The sequence below is a fragment of the Rattus rattus genome, chromosome 13 (genome assembly GCF_011064425.1).
Source record: "Rattus rattus isolate New Zealand chromosome 13, Rrattus_CSIRO_v1, whole genome shotgun sequence".
NCBI classification, from domain to species: Eukaryota; Metazoa; Chordata; class Mammalia; order Rodentia; family Muridae; genus Rattus; species Rattus rattus.
The window spans coordinates 52,190,875-52,209,037 of NC_046166.1; the positions used below are offsets into that span (position 1 = coordinate 52,190,875).

Here is an 18,163-nt window from a genome sequence, read left to right on the forward strand (position 1 = left end):
GTGCGTGCTGGGCTCCCTCTCAGCGCTGGGAGAGGGAGGTAGGGGCTCCTAAAGCCTCGCTGATGAGTTAGTCTAGCCAGCAGTAAAGCTAGGCTCAGTGAGGGACCAGCCTCACATAAGGTGGAGAATAACAGCAAGATTCTCAGTGTCGATTCTGGCTTCACATTCATGGTCAGGCACATGGGCACACAGAAAACAGCAAGGAGACACTAAATAACTATGTCTGTCACAAGCACATTAACTGAATTCCACTGAAATCCCCAAAACTCACACCACCAAAGGGAAGACTACTTGTCATTTTAAATCAAAGTGTACATTTAATTAATGACAATATTTTTGTCCTTTATGAAGATTCAGAAAGTTGTAAACAAGAAGCTGAGGGAGCGGTTTTGTCACAGACAAAAGGAGGTGTCTGAGGAGAACCACAACCATCACAATGAGCGCATGCTGTTCCACGGTGAGCACCGCCTGCGCCTGGGCAGTGAGCGGGAAAGGTTGGGAGCAGTTAGTGATGTTAGGTTGAGTAATGCCTGGATCTAAGGCTTTGCTGTTAGCACAGACCTCCCGAAGCACGTGCCGTGCAGATGACTTCTGGACTTGCTTGCAAACTCAAGTTCCAAGTTGAGCCACCTGTGGGGTTTTTTTGGTTTCTGTTTTTCTTTGTGAACATTACTGCACTTGGTGAAAATAGTAAACGGCTAAGTGTTGCACAACTAATGTTTCCATGTTTGTATTTTTAGGTTCCCCTTTCATTAATGCCATTATTCATAAAGGGTTTGATGAGCGGCACGCATACATTGGAGGGATGTTTGGAGCTGGGATTTACTTTGCCGAAAACTCTTCCAAAAGCAATCAGTATGTTTATGGAATTGGAGGAGGAACAGGCTGCCCCACACACAAAGATAGGTCATGTTACATATGTCACAGGTGAGTGTCCTGCCTTGACTGCAGTGAGAGCTGTTGCCCTAGAGCAGGAACTGTGGTGCTGGTCTGAGTGGTCCAGACCAGGCAGGCACGCATGCTCGCTCTGTGGACTGCAGATGATCAGAACCTCTTAGTGCTCACTGCAGTGCAGAGCCCTTCTAGCCACAGAGAGACTAGAGTCAGCTTTCCTCGCCGATGCGGCCGGTGTGTGGCTTGTTTGTAGGAGCATAGCAATCCCTCGGAAAGCCCAGCTTCAGAATAGTGGCAAACATGCGTATCAGCTTTTGGAAGGAGAACTTTGTCATTGAGAAGCCGGAGGAGATAACATGGCAGCGAGTGAGAAGGCAGCGTTTCTTTCCTCACTGGAGAACAAGAAGATGGAGATTTAGTAGTTGTTTGCACTGACTCTTCGTCAGTCACACATGTACACACTGTGTCCACCCCACATCCCCTACACTTAGGCCTGACCCGACAGTGCTTTCCCTCCCCTTCACGTCTCTCATTTGAGCTGCTGCAGTGTGCATGAGTGTGCGGTTCCAAATGGGGTGGGTGACTTTCCATACCCGCACCCCCACCCAAAGAAATAGACTTCCTCTCCCAACATCCCTCAGTTGCCAGGAGCTTCTCCGCTAGGGGTGCAGCCTCCTGCTCCCATCTATGCAGAGTATAGATGGCCTTGATCCAGTGCAAGTGACCATAGCTGCTGTGACCTCATGGCTACTGTGGCCATGTTACTATAGGGCAGATGTCACAGCTCTCCCCCAGTGTGCCTGTTCTTCTCCTCTTCCCATCCCGTCCTCCACAACGTTCCCTGAGCCTTGGTTGATGGCAGTGTCCCATTTAGGACTGAGCACACACAGTTGCTGACTCTCAGACTCTGACCAGTTTAATGCTGCCTTGATGGCTGCCTCCCACAAAAGCTTCTCTGGGATTGAGAGCAGTGCTGTAGACAGGTGCACACACAAGCATCTCCATGGCAGTTTGTACCATGTCCATTTACCAAAGCAGCAACAGTGTGTGTGTGTGTGTGTGTGTGTGTGTGTGTGTGTGTGTGTGTGTGTGTGTGTGTGTGTGTGTGTAGACCTCACCAGCCACAGGCATTTGACCGAGTTTATAATGCTGTACATTGCTTTGTAAGCCACTTTACTGTATTGTGTTCATAAGTTATGTGAGTAAGGTAGCATGATTCAGTTAATACCTTACTTAACACGTAATCTTGAAATTCCTTACAACTAATGCCTGTAAATTTATCTGCAGTTGCATTATTTTTTAGACTGGTCATCCGCAGTTCTAAGATGGATGCCGTACGCTCAGAAGGAAACTGTTCTCCATGTAAAGCACTGTGGTTACAAACAGAAATTCCTAAGGATCACTGGTGTCTAGCATGCCTCCCATGCAGACAGAGTGAACCTAAGACGAGCGATAAAGTGAGCCTAGCCGAGGGTTGTGCTCAGTAAAATTCACACGAGTTTATGTCCTAGCCAGCGTCTCCTAGAAATTAGAGCCTGAGCACAAGCACGCAGCCGGCACGCCACTGGCAAGGGATGTCCCTGGGAAGCGGGGAGGAGGCGGAGCACACTGGTGAGCACGGAGAGCAAGCTGGCCCCGGCTCCATTAACAAGAGCGTGGCATGCCTCAGAGACGCTCTAGAAGCTGCTGGGTCAGAGCAGTGATATTCGAGTGGGGAAAGGAGTGGCTTCTGTTGTCTCCTGCCTTGTGTTTGCCAACGTTTGCCCCTCAGGCGTTCGCCCTGTGTTTCTTAGCTGTTGCATCTACGAACACCACAAGTGGGAGGCATCAGCACTTGCTGCTTCATGCACAGGCGCAGTAGGTCCTGCAGACCAGGTTTGCTCCCTGAAACAGGAGGCCCAGTCCTGTCGGGTCAAGTATTGTATGGTATAACAGACGAACAGTGACAAAATCTACTTACTGACAGCACACTGCTGCCATGATGTTAACAATGGGGCTGTGGAAGCCACTTTGGGGGCCACACTGCAGGTAACAGCATTGTTGCTCTTGCAGACAGCCGGGGTTCAGTTCCAGCAGTCTCATGGTGGCACACACCACGCAGCTCTAGGTACAAGGTCAGGGAATCTGGGTATCAGGCACATACGTATATGGAGGCAAAAGAGTCATACAATATAGAATAAAAATAAAGATTTAAAATAAATAAAGTATACTCATAATGTAGGGTGAGACCTACAAGAAAATACAGTAGATAGCAAGTCTTTATCCCAGAGGAGCACTAGTGACGTCCACTAAAACAGCCGGCTAGGCAGGTCTCAGTAATAGCAGAAAGGCCATACTCCAGCCCTACAAACTGTTCACATTTACAGTGTGACTAATTGTATTAAATTGCTAAAACGTGAAGTGTTTAAGGACCGACTTTTTTAAAGGATTGGATAATAATTACCTTGGGCTTTGCAGCCATGCATCCTTGTCAGAGACTTCTGCCCTTGGAGTACAGAAGCAACTATGTAAATGAGTGCATGGCTTTAGTCTAGTAAAATTATACTTAGAAAGCCAGGTGCCAGACGGGCACGGTGGCAGTGCACACTTTTAATCCCAGCACTCAGAAGGCAGAGGCAGAAGCAGGTGGATCTCTTGAATTTGAGGCCAGGCTGGTCCACAGAGTGAGTTCCAGGACAGCCAGAACTACACAGAGAAACCCTGTCTTGAAAAACCAAAACAGGACCAGAAATAAAAATAAAAAACAGATACCAACAGTTTTAAACTGGTGGCTATAGTTTATAATTTCCACCCAGCCAGTTTTTCTTAACCTTGTACAACTTTTAACATCCGTCCTAATTTCAGCTAGGTATTAGGTTTTCAGTCATATATTTAATCTAAATATATTTGTTCCTGATCCACTTATATTACTCTGTCATCCCAGATTTTACTGTTTGGTTTAACCCATGATGAGTGAAGCCAAATCTTATCTGGAGAGATGCCTCAGGGTAAAAACATTGGCCACACAAGTATGATGACCTAAGTTTGAATCTCCATAATCTATATAAAAGCCAGGTGCACGGCATGAGTGGCTTGTGAGCCTTCAACTTTTCCAGAGAACCTGTGCGCTCTCAGGCCAGCCAGTCTGCTTACACATGGGCAGGCTCATCAGAGAAACTGTCCCTAACAAGGCAGGAGGCAAAGCCAACATGAGGCTGCACTCCTCCCTCTGAGTGTACACACACACACACACACACACACTCACACTCACACTCACACAAACACACACAGCTGGGTGTTAATCTCGGATACTCTCCCATCTCCCTCTTTCCATCCTGTGTGCCCACGGGAAAGCTCAGTTCTCTGAGGTGTGGATTTTGCATATAGCACACTTTCACACGAGGTCCTGTGCTACTCCAAAACTGCCTGAAGCTATTGATTCAGCTTGAGCCTGAGCCTGGTAACTGCTAAGTAGTGAATCAGTAGATCACATTTGATCCCATTCCTACACACAGACTTGATAGTAGCATTTCAGTTAGCTTGCATTCTATGAGATTTTCTATAAAAAGCTAATAAACCTAACAGTTACATTTTAAGATTTAAAGTGTTGGGAGGAATTCTGCCGGGGTGCCTGGAGAGGGTCAGCGTTTAGGATATAAATAAATGAATATTTTTTTAAAATGAGATTTAAAGTGTTTTGAACATATTTGTTTTCATTCTCCCTTTAGACAAATGCTTTTCTGTAGAGTGACCCTTGGAAAGTCTTTTCTGCAATTCAGCACCATGAAAATGGCCCATGCGCCTCCAGGACATCACTCAGTCATCGGTAGACCAAGTGTCAATGGACTGGCGTATGCTGAATATGTCATCTACAGAGGGGAACAGGTATGTTCATCAAATCAGCATGAACAAGCCACTGAACACATTCATACCCTAGACATTATCTGCAGTCGTTACAGGCATGCATGCCTTTGAATGGCTGTGCTTGACGTAGGCTGGTCACATAATCGGAATCCTTATGATTCTGATCATAGCCCTACATCCTTGAGAGTCAGAAGGCTGCAGTATATTTAGTTCTGTCACCTTCTTGGGGATCCAAAATGTAATTGGAAAAGAAAAAACAATAGTAATGGAAATGTGTATACAGAGAAACAACTCCCAGCACCAGATCTCACCCAGATTATCTGAATGCAAAAGTTAATTTTTCTAACGTAACCGAAAGCCATAGCTAAGCTGAAGTAGAAGAAAAACGAGAAACTACAAATAGATAATGTATAAAATAACGTGTGTGTGTGCTGCCGTGGGCAGAGTGAGATGTACAGTTGCAAAGAATTGCAGATAACTTGAGCTCCTCCGTAGTGGTCTGCTTACCGTGGTAGTGTGGGTGAAGCAACAAAACTCCATTCAGTGCATTCCAGGGTCAGCAAGTGAGCGAGTGTGTAGGTGTGTGAGCTCTTGGGCGCTGTCGTCCCTACTAGAAGAGGGCATGTCATGGACTGAGGGGAAGGTTTTTACAAAGCAAGTGAGTGTACTGAAGCTGTGTTAATTAATAGGAACTCATAGTTTCTAACAAACATATCACTAGATATATAGATGCCTCTGTGTGTGTGTGTGTGTGTGTGAGTGTGAGTGTGTGTGTGTGTGTGTGTGTGTGTGTGTGTGTGTGTGTGTTAGGTCTGTGTATAAGTATATACCTAATTTTTTTACTCTGCTGAAAGCAAAGACACCCCAGTAGCAGTGAAAAGCTGGAGCCCAGCCCCCCAAACTACTCCTGGCTAGAAGGACCCGGGTTGGAGCACGTACGCACCCATAAGCTTCAGATAGCCTGTTACACCAGAAAGTAATGTCCCGCTCAAGACGGAAAATTAACATGGAGGCTTAAGAGTCATTGAGGGAGCTTCTCGGGCCATATCTGAGACTGTTGCAGACCAGAATACATGCAGTGCTAAGTTGGGGGGGCGGGTGTTGATTACTCTTTACTGATGAGTGAGTGGTGAAGGGAACTTCTTGGGTCATGGTAGAATATCGTAAGTAGAAGTGGTGTGGTGCTGCAGCTGGAAAATTTCTCTTGCAAACTATCATGATAAAGGTTAGCTGGAGAAAGTACAGACTGAGGGTAGAGGGTAGTTTCCATAAGAATAATTGCATGCTTGTTGCTAAGCTACAAGGACAAGAGGCAGCGAGGGAAGAAGGGTATGCCTTGACCAGCTAATCAAAGTTTACATCACTCACTGGGGTAGGTGGTTGAGACAGGAGTATCATAGGCTGGAGAGCAGACTCAGGGGCATACAAGAGAGCCTAAGGTTGAAAGAGGCACTGAAATTGATATGCACCTGAGGAAAATTGCTTTGTGACCTGGTTAGCCTTAAACTGCCAGGAAAGGCTGCTATGTGGCTTCATGGTAAAGCACTTGCATAAGGCCCTAGATTGGATTTGTAGCCTTTGTGGGTGGGAAAGGAGGAATGTCTGTCAGTCTCACGTTTCCACCCAGTATCAGATGCGAAGGAGAGAGACCCTCTGCTTACTGGTTGCTACCAAGGTTTTGTCTGTTTTACTGACATGGCTTACAAGGCTGGCTCATTGAAGGTGGAGAAGGAAATACTGTAGAATGGTTTGTAAAAGTCATTTTCCCAGTGTCCAGAATCTCGTTCAAGAAAGCATGGTATCTCTCGAACAGGAAAGTGGAGCTGCAGAGACTCAGTTTTAGCATCAGAAATGTGGGTGGTGGATCTTGAAACTGAGTGACCCGAGTGAGTTGTTACTAAAGCCCGTGACTCCCCTCTGTGCTCTTGTAAGTAGTGTGGTTTAAAGTGGCCTGATAGGTGATAAAGCTTTTTGGTCCATTCTAACCTTTCTCATCCTGCAGCTAAATGATTGTCCTGCCTTAAAGTCTTATAGGCTTTGTGCGATTTACAGGAAACCGTACACAGAAGCAGTCCCATCTCCTAGCCATGGCCCTGGGCCCTCAGCAGAGGAGTTTGTAGTGATGCTGCTAGAATCTCAGAGTCTGTCTGACTGAGATGGACGTGAGTCAGGAGGCTTTTAAACATGCTGCCAGGTTCCTGATAGATGCCCCTGACTCCTGCTGAAGTAACTTCATAAGCGAATAAAGTCGCAGACCAAGTGTGGCAAAGACAGTGTCACTGGGGCAGAGGGCAGCAGCAGTTACCCTCCCAGCTTTCATGTGTAGCACGTGCCACTGGACACTCAAAATTTTCTTGTCTTGTGTAGCTCCCCAGACAGCTGGTCTGCAGCCTGACATCAAGCTGTGCTTCTGTCACACCTCAGTATTTCACACATGGTTGAGGCCGTAAGCCTGTACTGCGGAACAAATAGTTTCCCAACAGTTAAGCCATGCACACAGTATTTCTCTTTCTCCACTAATGAAGGAGAATATCCACAGCAGCTCATTTTAATATTAAGAATTACTGTGCTGCCTGAAAGCCCTTTAGCTAAGCAGTGCGACTTGAGAACCAACCGCAGTTACTGCACCTTCAGACCCAGAACCCAGAGAGCTGTTGACCCTGGTCATGCCAGGGTGGTCGGTCGCTGATGAAGCCAGAGTGCACTGGACTGAGCACAGGACTGTGAAGGATAGCGCTGCGTACCTTCTGTACACGGGACTGTTAAAGTGCATTTCTGTACTGTGCTTTTCAAGTCCTGAGGCCTCTTAGGAGGCACAGTGTAATGAAGGGTGATGACAGTTATGTTAACAGTACCCAGCACACACTCTGTTCTTACTACACCAATCCTCTTCCAAGACCTTGCACTTAATTTCTCTTAAACAAATGCCAGTATTGCTGTTCCCATTTATAACCAAGGAACCCAAGACAGATAGAGGTGTGCTAATTTACCAAGAAAAATTTCGATAAACCTACCACTTGTACTTTTATTTTAAATGTCTAAAACCTCTATTATTGTTATTGTTGTTGTTATTATTATTATTATTATTATTATTATTATTATCTTTAATAATCTCTATATCTGTTACAAATAGGCATAAATTCTTTGGGACTCCAATCCCTTTGCCCAGTGAGGAATATTATTCTTTAGCCACAGCCATTCTGAAATGCTGGATTTAGTTTTGTCATTCTTTAGGGTTGAAGATTTCATGTGTAGTCCACAAACTAAGACTTTTTTCACTCCCTGCTTTTAAGATCTGTGTCAGCTTTCTCTGGTAGCAACTTCTCTTTCCCATTCCCCATCAAGAAGTCTTTCCATACCAGAACCGAGCTGTCTCACTAACGTCAGGAGAGTAGAGGCATTGATGAAGACGCATGGCGAATGCCAGCCTAAATCTGCGCCATTCTCTCTCAGGAGAGGTGCTTACGGTTGGCACGATCATCGCTAGCCAGCTGTGGTGGCTCTCAGTACCTGGAGGGTGGGGCTGGAAGACACGCCATAGCTATGGAACGAGTTCATGAGAGATACTGTCACAAAGAAACAAACATCCTACCTCAGTCACCCCTACACTGTTGCCATGAGGATTTGTGGTACCTTAGCGTGTCTGACCATCCCCATTCTAGAGACTAGAGTGTGGGCTACAACATTTCCTATGGTTAGTTTGAGCTCTCAGCAGCAGAATTACTGATTTAAGGAGCTTCTTGACTGCCTACTGTGTAAGGTGAAGAGGAGCGATGCTGACGTCTTCCTGTTAATGGTGCATGGCTTTGTAGTGGAGGAGGAGCAGAGGTACCTAACTTAGAGCATCGGAAGAACTGGGGCTCAGGCTGCACGGTGCTGCTGTAGAGTGGTTGGTCCGTGTGAGCAGGGTGCGAGCTTCTATCCCCAACAGTGCAGAGGGTAAAATAAAAGGAGAAATATTATACAAATAACTTTAGGGATGGTGGGGCTTACACATGCATCTAGCCTGACCCCTGAGTGAGTAAGGCTTAAGAGCTGCACCTTCAAGGGAATGAGTCGTTTGCCTTTTTGACTGTTCCAGGCATATCCAGAATATCTCATCACCTACCAGATCATGAAGCCGGAAGCCCCTTCCCAGACTGCAACGGCAGCAGAGCAGAAGACCTAGTGATTGCCCCTGGTAAAGGCCGGAGTGATTCAAACCTGCAACTGGATTACAGTGGATTGCTTCCAACAAAAAAAATCAATATTCTCTAAATCCCAACAGCCAAGAAATAAGCTGTTTGTCTTTTATAAAGCATTGCTAGAGTGACCCTGCGGAGTGAGTCCCCAAGCACATTCACCTGCCCTGGTCCCCTTGAGGAAATGGCTACCAGGCGGCCTTGACCATGTCTCAGGCCGTTTTCATTGCAGTTACCCATTTCTGAAGCAAGATGCTTTGCTCAAGATGTAGAGATGGGGAAAGAGAATATGCTGGCTTACACGTTCTTGGTTCATACACTACATTGTCTTCGTTGTGTTGGCACATGGATAACAGACACATGTGATGGGCTTATTTTTTAATTTTGCCAAACATATTTGTTGATGCTTCTTGTTCTTGTTGTCGCCGTCGTCGTCGTTATTGTTACTTTGAAAATGGCCAGAGTCTTCCTGGGATATTCTGCACAGAGTCACTCTGACTAAAATCATTAGCGGTGCAGCCGAAGCGTCTGGCTAGACACTGGTCCTGTGTCCCTGTTGTCAGAGTTTGTATCTCTGCTTCTTGTGAACATAAAGGAAAAGAGCAATATTTAGTTTCCTTTTATAAACTCCCCACCTTAAAAGGAAGGGCACAAACATCTCTTTGACCTAAAAAGTCAGAGCCTGGTGGACCTGTGGTCTCAGGGTTCTCAGGACCATGCTACAGATGGGAGCGCCTGGGAGAGTGTTAATGGAGGGGTTAGACCCTTGCTTCCCTGGTGGAATGGCTAGAGAGCTGGGAGGGAGGAGCCCAGGGCCCTGACTGCACCCAGCAGACCCAGGGATCTCAACAAATGCTTCACTCCCTGGACCACCAGGGTCATCTAAAGTCAGGGAACTGTTCAACCTCGCCAAGGTCCCAGCATATTTCTTTCTCTCTCCCTCCCTCCCCCCCCCTCTCTCCAGGATATTCAAACCCTACATAATAAATATGCACAAATGCAAGGACATTTTGTTTACTCCTAATCTGGCCTCTGAGTAGTATGTGTCGATAGTTTAGAAAGATCTCTTCTCTCAGTTTTTAAACCATTTCTTCAAAGTTCTTAATGTAGTTAGACAAAGAAAACAAAAGTTGAAACCAAAGGCAGTTTGACCTATTTTTTAGGTGCCACTGATAGAAACATTTCTTTGGGAAAGTGCTTGCTTGTAATGGCATTCGCCAAGTGCGCTCAACAGCAGGCAGAACCAGGCCTGCCGCCTCAGGCCCTGTGGACCCTAACTGAGTACTGAGCTGAACGCATTACTTCACAGGTCCTCCTCAGCTCTGAGGCAGACGTCACATAAGCAGGGAAACAGTGTGACACACTTAACCATTTCAATCGGAAGGCTGAAAACAATGTTTTTAACTTTGTTTTAATGCAAGCATATTAAACTGTGACCACCTTCGTTTCCCTGGTTCTTGAAATACACATTTCTCTCGTTTTATTTATTAAATTTTTGTTAGCTTGAGCCTATGCTAGGACTAGGCATCCGGTCTAGTGTGAGTATTTTAGTTATATCTCAAATGGCTTCCTCAAAATGAAGTCAAAAGTTAGCCTCAGTTTTTACTTCCATTGAAGTTTCAGTGACCTGAGCTTTGTGCGTGTGGTCTTGGCTGGGTGTTTAACAGCAACTAGAGCCCCATGGAAAGCTCCAGACTCTGACGTTCCCTCAGGAGCTCCTGTCCCTCCTTCTTCTCCTTTCTGTTAACAAAGGGTTGAAGAGATCGGCCTCTGTGTCGTTCACTAGCTGTAATGTATATGTTATTTGGCCTGACCTGAATTAATTTAAAATGCTAAACACAGCTGTGATTTTAATTTAGTAATGAGTTACTATGGTGTAGGTGTGGAAGGAAGGCTTTAGCGCCTCTGACGGACGGATCGCCTCCATGAACCAACCAGATTAACTAGGCCTATCGTGCTTCCCTAACCACCAGGACTGTGTCATGTTCTGAGCTGAGTAAAGACTTTGTAAGGAAGCCTTCTGTAGTACTAGTGATCCCATAGTGACTCGCCTATGACAGAGTGCACGGAAATGAGCTGCTTATAAAAAATCAGTCCTGAAAAAAAATTGTTTTAAATGGTCCGCAGAGCTAATAGATAGTTTCAGAGTTTGAAAACCAAAGGCATCCTGAGTGTATTCAGGTTGGCTAAAGGGGACTACAGCAGTAGAGAGCGTGAACGAGCCCTCTGCAAGAGACAAGCGGCATCCAGCTGGAATCTGCTTAATCTCCTGTGTGTGCGTTATTTAGAACTGGCAGGCTTGGGACGCCTCAGCTTCCCAGCAGAGCTGCAGAGAAGGCAGTGTCTCCCACTCTCCCTCAAGGCCGTCCGGGACCGACAGTGCCGGTTTACCAGGTTTTGGCCAGCTTGGATACTTAACTCAGGCATAAAACAAGTACTCTGGGCATGCCTGCCTGTTCTTTGCTTCTCCCCAGACCGCTAACCTAGTCTTAGAAGCTGCTCCCGCACTGGCCTCATTCACCTTCTTTCCTTCTTCATCACGGGTCTAATGTAGGAATCCAGGCGACCCTCATTCTCATATCACAATGGAACTGGGTTTAGTCCTCTCTGCGAAACAGTTCCTGCCAGTTTGCTAACAAACACAAGCGTGGCCTCCCATGCTTCAATTCTGTGCAAAGCCGTAACGGCAGGACAGCCTGCAGTCTAAGCAGGACAGTCTGCTTCCCTTCCTAGCAGTGAGAGCTCCCATCAGCCTAAGCAGAGTAACAACACTAACCTGGGTCTCAGGAAGGCAGCCGCTCCTCTGAGCACTCGTTTCTCTTTGCTGTTGGAATAGTGAGGGGCATTTGGAAGGTAGAGACAGCAGATAAGCATACGTTAGCATCCTGTTATCCTAGATACTATTAACATTGGCTAACGCTAGAACACAGCGTCTGAATGCAGTAGACTGTCCTGGTTCTCCTCTACTGCAGTATATTCCCAGGTGCATGAAGGATACAGAGGCATTGTTCCCTCTCCCCTTTTAAATATCCGTTGTTTAAATTCCTATAAATGGCCTTGTAAACAAAAGTGTGTATTTGTAAGCACATCTTCCTGTCCTGTCCCCGCACCCATGCACCCAGACCTCATTCATGTGCCAGCCTTCTCACTGAGTTTCTGGTGGGCTCATCATCTTGCACAGAGCTACAGACTAATCACTCAGCAAATATTCAAAAATGACATTAAAATGGATGTTTTCATGTATCAGAAATAAAGACTGCTCTCTGACGTTAAGGCAGTGACAGAGAAATGAGGGTAGTTGTGAAAGTGATATTCCAACAGCTGCTGGCTACATCAGCACATGAAAAAGATGACGTAACAAACACCACCCTAAGAAAGGGGGGCTTCTTCAGCCATGGTAAGCACTGCAGTTAGTGGACGGTTACGTCTGCCCTGTTTGCAAAAGCCTTATCTATGGCAGAAACTTTTTAACCTTTTCTACTCTAGCAGTGAAACATGAATCCACTTCTTAATATTTGAAATGTATCAGTGAGTGGGCATGTCTGTTTATTTCATACCTGGTGAGTGCATTTTATGGGGTATATTTTATAAGTAATATTGGCACATTTAGTGGAGTTGATGTAGCCAGTCAGTTCCAACTTCTCTCACAAAAAGTTCTCAGCCTCCAGATCATCTGGTTTGCAGTAACACTAGTGGGATTTCCAAACTTGTGATCTTGGGTGGGGAATTCATAGTACGTGATACCGTGTAGAGTGTGAGTGGTATAGAAGTTGTTTTTTAATCATTTTAAAGTATATACTATGACACGTGAAATTTAAAACCTGTCAGAAGCTGAAGATTTTATATCTGCTATAAGATTCAGTATGGTCAAGGTGTGTGGCCAATTTTATACTTCTACCAGAGTTCTGCAAAATTGAGGTGACACTCACCCCACAGAGACACCCCACACAGGTAGTTACCCCCTCCCATCTGCTCTCCCCTCCCCTCAACCTCCCTTCAGAGTTTTCCTCATGTTTCAGAATCCTCTTGCCGTCCTCTCAGGCAGCCCTGCATGCCTGCTAGCTCACTTTGCTGATGGAGCATCCTGGACCCTCTCTCCCAGCATGCAGGAAGGAAACCCGGAAGTGCACAGTAAAAGAGGGGAGGACTGGAGTCTCTAAAGCTAGTAGCATTAGACTGAGAAGGTGACCGTGCAGTACAGTAAATGCATTTACTACACAGAACACTGAAACTCGTCATGTGTGTTTAGTGCCTGCTTCTGCTCCCTCCGTGTCTTAAGCTCACCTTATCTTTGTGGCGGTAATATTTGTCCTTAACACTTACAAGACTAAAAAGGTACTTTGATTGACAAGGTCTCTTAAGAACTTACAAAACCAGCTTTGAGGAAATCTAGACTGTTCCTGATAACAGTGTTTGGAGTTGTAATTGTACTTTCTTACTGTAATGTCAGTCTGTATAAATAACCAGTAGTGGCCCTTTGGTTTGTTAGTGGTTTTGTTCTGGTCTCTGTGTGACCCACCAGGGCGGGGTTCCAGGTCCACCTTCTTTTTTTTTTTTTTAATTTTGCATTTGTCCATCAGTAGGCTTGTCAGACAAAATACAAGATGCCCAGTTAGATTTGAATTTCAGGCAATTTTCTAGCTCAAGTATATTTCATATTTGACATATCTGTGCAATTTTTTAAATGTTCATTAACTTATCTGAAATTCAGATTTTGACTGAATCTCCTAGATTTTTGTTTTCTATGTAGTTTTTCTAAACCTGGTAGTCCTAACAGTTTGATCACAAAAGGAGGCTCACAGCATGTAAATTCTCTGGTCTTTATAGCTTTCACCAGGAATGGAAGACATTTTTTTTTCCCTCGCCTTCTACTTATTTCTAAAAGAGGGCATCAAGGAACTTAACCGGCCTACATGGTGGGTTTCTGTTTAAAACATCTCTGTGATTATATTTAACCTGTAATTGTGCTTTGGCTTAATGTCTACAGTACTTGTAACGGATTAATATTCAATAAAATCATTTTAAAGTACACTGTGTGTGTAACATTCAGCTTAAGTGTTTCTCATTTCTGTCCTGCTTTGTTCGTGTCAGCTTGACCAAACTCTGCGTCTGCGGCACAGACCTAACCTGTCAGGACAGATCTCCCTTCCTTCCCTAGTGAGGCTCCTTACCCCCGTACGCCCACTGGGAGCCACAGAAACACAGCAATAGTAGGGGAAACTTCAGAAGAGTCTCCCTGAGACGAGCTCGTAGGCCCTCCCAGTAGGACAGTTGGAGGAGAAAGGTTCCGTCAAGGTCCAGCACAGCTCAGTGTCATTCACTAACCTGCAGTCCCATCCTTAGGATGCTGAGGCAGAGGTCTCAGAGTTTCTGGCCAGTCTGGTTACACAGTAAGACCTACCACCTTGTCCCCAAAGAACTTTCTCCACAGGCAGCGACCTTGAAGCTGGGTGTAAATCCTTAGCTTCTGTACCAGAAGGGTCGTCAGAGTGTCTGTGAAGCCATAAGTTGTGCAGGCTGGGTTTATGGAAGGTAGCTGGTAGGTAGAGTGCACCAAGGGCACAGACAGACAGGGAGAAGCAATAAGGAATTGTGAGCTGCGGGCCTATATGGAGGTGTTTTATAATAGGGACTAACCAGGTCTTTGGGCCATCTGTGAGGTCCATGTGCAGGTGCACAGACGAGGGAACAGCTTACATTACTGGGTGGTAAGTTTTAAAGCAGCAGTTGTTCTCTTGACACTGGCCATTTGTGTGAAGTACCATGGGCCACTAGGGGTCAGGCTCTGAGTAGTCCTGGTCTAGTGAGACCTCAACTTGAAGTTCCTTACCACCTATTAGCTGATGTGGAAAAGGAAATACATCAATAGCAGGAGAAACTTCAGAAAACTTCCTGTGTAACCATGCTCATGACCTGGTGTCTAGGAATTTTGCTTTTGGGTTTTTTTGTTTTGTTTTGTCTTTTTGTTGGTTGGCATTATTTTGTGTGTTTCTCTTCATGCTCTTTGTATGCTGTCAATCAAAGAACCCTGAAAAGTCCTTTTATTCCTTATTTCACAGATAAACTTGAAGGTAAAATGGCAAGATAATTAATATATCAGATTACCTTCCACTGTAGAGCCTAAGTACCAGCTGTTGAATGCTGGCCCCAGGTTTTACGTATTGCTTATTTAGATGGAAACAGCTGCTGCTGCTGTGTTGTCTTATGTCCTCCGTGTCTTGCATGAGGATCAGGTGTTCATGACACCCTAAGAACCTTTTGGTTCTGTAGAGCGTGGGGTGCTCAGACCTGTGCACAAAACTACAAGCACACCATGGAGTGAACGCTTGGCATTTCAGCAGCTCACTATGTAAGCTCTGGCAGCTTGGCCCCGTGTGTGATGGCGTGACAGAAAGGAGGAAGATATAAAACACTTCCCAGGACTGAGGAGGTAACTGTGAGGAAAGCACTTGTCCCGCTATGTTTCTTAACACCCAGAACCCATGGAAAAGCAGTAATCTGTGTGATACAGGTGCTCCTGGGAGGAGAGAGAAAATGGAAACACACAAATCCCCCAGAAGTTCACAGGGCAGCAGGGTGGGATAAAACAAGAGACCCTGCCTCACGGTAGAAGACAGGGACTAACACTTGAGGTTGGCTTCTGATCTTCACATGTAATATCCTGGCATTCACACACACATGAATATACACATACATATACGCACACAAGGGTTTTTAAGTCACTTGTCAAATTGGATTTGTTTCTTAAAGGATATTCCAACCAAAACAAACCCCATGGATCTAAAGAGAAGCAGCAGCGTTTTCTTGGGCACCAACTTTGAAAAGGGGGTGGCGGTAGGCTGTCGATGGACCTTCCATCCTTGAGAGATCTTTGTTCTCACCGAGCTGCATCCCCAGTGTGTACAATTTTTGGTTTTTCAAGATAGGGATTCTGTGTAGCCCTGGCAGTCCTGGGTCCCTTTGTGAACCAGGCTGGCCTTGAACTCAGAGAGCTGCCTGCCTTGGCCTCCCGAGTGCTGGAATTTAAAGGTGTCAGTGTGAATTTTTTAAACTTCCGCTTGGTGACTGTGGCCCAGGGTGTCAGGTCAGAGCCTGGTTCGGGAGAGCCAGCATGTTCTCCTTAGAGCGTTTATAATCCTTTAGCATTAGCCTGGTTCACTCTAGCTCTATAACCATAACACACGGAAAAGGAGCACATGAACCTACTAGCCGTGGCAAAAGTTAAAGCTGGTACATCCGGTTAAGCGAGTGAGCACTGGGACAGGATGATTTTATTTCAGACTTATTAAGATTCTTGACATTCTTTTTCTGGCACTGAATTGATTTATTATAAGGTAGGGCCAAGCAGATTTACAATTCTGTGTATAAATGAAGTATGGAATATGAGGAAATGTATGAAACTGGCATGGGAGGAGGTGTGTGGGCTATGGAGAGGATGACGTGCCGTGCACCATTAAACCTTCAGTATTCCAAAGCAAGCTCTGCGAAAGCCATTTGCCTCTACTTCTCTGTTAAGTGGGAAGACTGTCTGCAAAAGTTTTTTGGTTTTTTTTTTTTTGGTTCTTTTTTTCGGAGCTGGGGGCCGAACCCAGGGCTTTGCGCTTCCTAGGCAAGCGCTCTAACCACTGAGCTAAATCCCCAACCCCTGCAAAAGTTATTTAATAGTTTACCCAGATGGTGTACGACACAATACAGCGGTACAAACCGAATACTCTTTTTTTTTTTTTTTTTTTTTGGTTCTTTTTTTTTTTCAGAGCTGGGGACCGAACCCAGGGCCTTGCACTTCCTAGGCAAGCGCTCTACCACTGAGCTAAATCCCCCAAACCGAATACTCTTGGAGGGCCAGTATCTCCAGCAACTCCCCATTTTTCGGCTGAGCAGTCTGAGTTCCCAGGGACTTGGGTGCAGCAGGGATCCTGACCTACATCACAGGCAGGGGACAGTGGCTGGGAGCAGGCATTAAAGATGCACACTGAAGCCTTCTAACGAGCTCTTGGATGGCCGACGATCGTGGCTTTGGAAGCACAACCTTCCAAGGCTGTTTGTTATCTTCCTCATAACCAAGCTGAATGAAGACTAAGAAAAGACTAAGGGCTGCTGAGACTCTGCAGCTGAGAGCACTGGCTAAGGGCTGCTGAGGCTCTGCAGTTGAGAGCACTGGCTAATTTTCCACAACTCCCAAGCCTCTATAAAGGGATCTGATGCCCTCTTCTGGCGTGCAGGTCTGCATGCAAATGGTGCAGTAAGAAAAGAAGCTCAAAACAAGTTACTTCACTTAAAAGAATTGTCCTTCGTAAGTGAGAAGGCGAGGTGTTTTATGAGGCGCACTTCAGTTTTGTGGATGAGCAAACAGTGCTAATGAAGTTTATAAGGTTGGACATTTCTACTACCCTAAGTGTGAAGGATTAGCTGTTGTAGTAGTCTTATTTTCTTTCCCATTTTCTGTACATTGGCATTTTGCCTGCACATATGTCTGTGTGAAGTTGTCAAATCTAGGAATTACAGTTGTCAGCTACTATGTGGGTGCTGGGATTTGAACCCACGTCCTCTGGAAGAGCAGTCAGTGCTCTTAACTGCAGAGCCAGCTCTTCAGCCTCATGTTTTAGTAGGCTCATTTGAGGTGTTTCTTCTGACTGTGGCGTTCTTATCGCATGTAGTCCTTGCAGCAGTTCAGTCATGTTGAAACTCTTGACTTTCAGTTGTTTTTTGTTTGTTTGAATGCAGATCCAAAGTGAGGTCTGCCCCTTTGTGGTATTGGCTGTCCTGTTTTTGCCCTGCCTCAGGGACAGTGAGAGATCTGGGTGACTAAGGGAGTCTGTCCAAGCAGCCAATTTACCAAAACACTACAGGGTGAAGGGGAGGCCCCAGCTCTGCCACCTGCAGTCGCAGCCTGGCCCTGTGACTTGCTAACCAAGCAGTGCCCTTCTAAGTTGCCTCAATTTCTTATCTTTAAAATGAGCGTTCTTACTATCTCTTAGAGTTTATGAGGTGACTAAATGACCTTTTTAATTTAATCTGAGAGCTGGCTCTGTTCTCATCCTTAGTCTCCAAGAAAAAGCACAGTTGACTAGAAAGGGGTGTTGGAAGAAAGCCAATCTATATAACTGCCTAACACCACACTCTAATCATTCTTAGTCAGACCAGGGCCCATGTGCTGCCAAGGCACAAAGGAAATCGACCCTCAAATTCTGGTTGCTCCTTATTGACTCAGTAAAGTTCCAGGAATTTAGTGATACCAAAGAAAC

The 18,163-nt window shown here is 45.6% G+C and overlaps 1 protein-coding gene across 1 annotated transcript in view; it reads left to right on the top strand.

Moving 5' to 3' along the window:
* Positions 1–10,933, top strand: part of Tnks (tankyrase) — a 139,766-nt gene extending 128,833 nt beyond the window's left edge. Inside the window, exons 24-27 of the mRNA XM_032918953.1 lie at positions 352–457; positions 741–927; positions 4,602–4,758; positions 8,819–10,933. Coding sequence (XP_032774844.1) covers positions 352–457; positions 741–927; positions 4,602–4,758; positions 8,819–8,905 — 537 coding nt within the window. The 3' untranslated portion in view covers positions 8,906–10,933. The remainder of the gene's footprint in view (positions 1–351; positions 458–740; positions 928–4,601; positions 4,759–8,818) is intronic.
* The last annotated feature ends 7,230 nt before the right edge of the window (positions 10,934–18,163 follow it).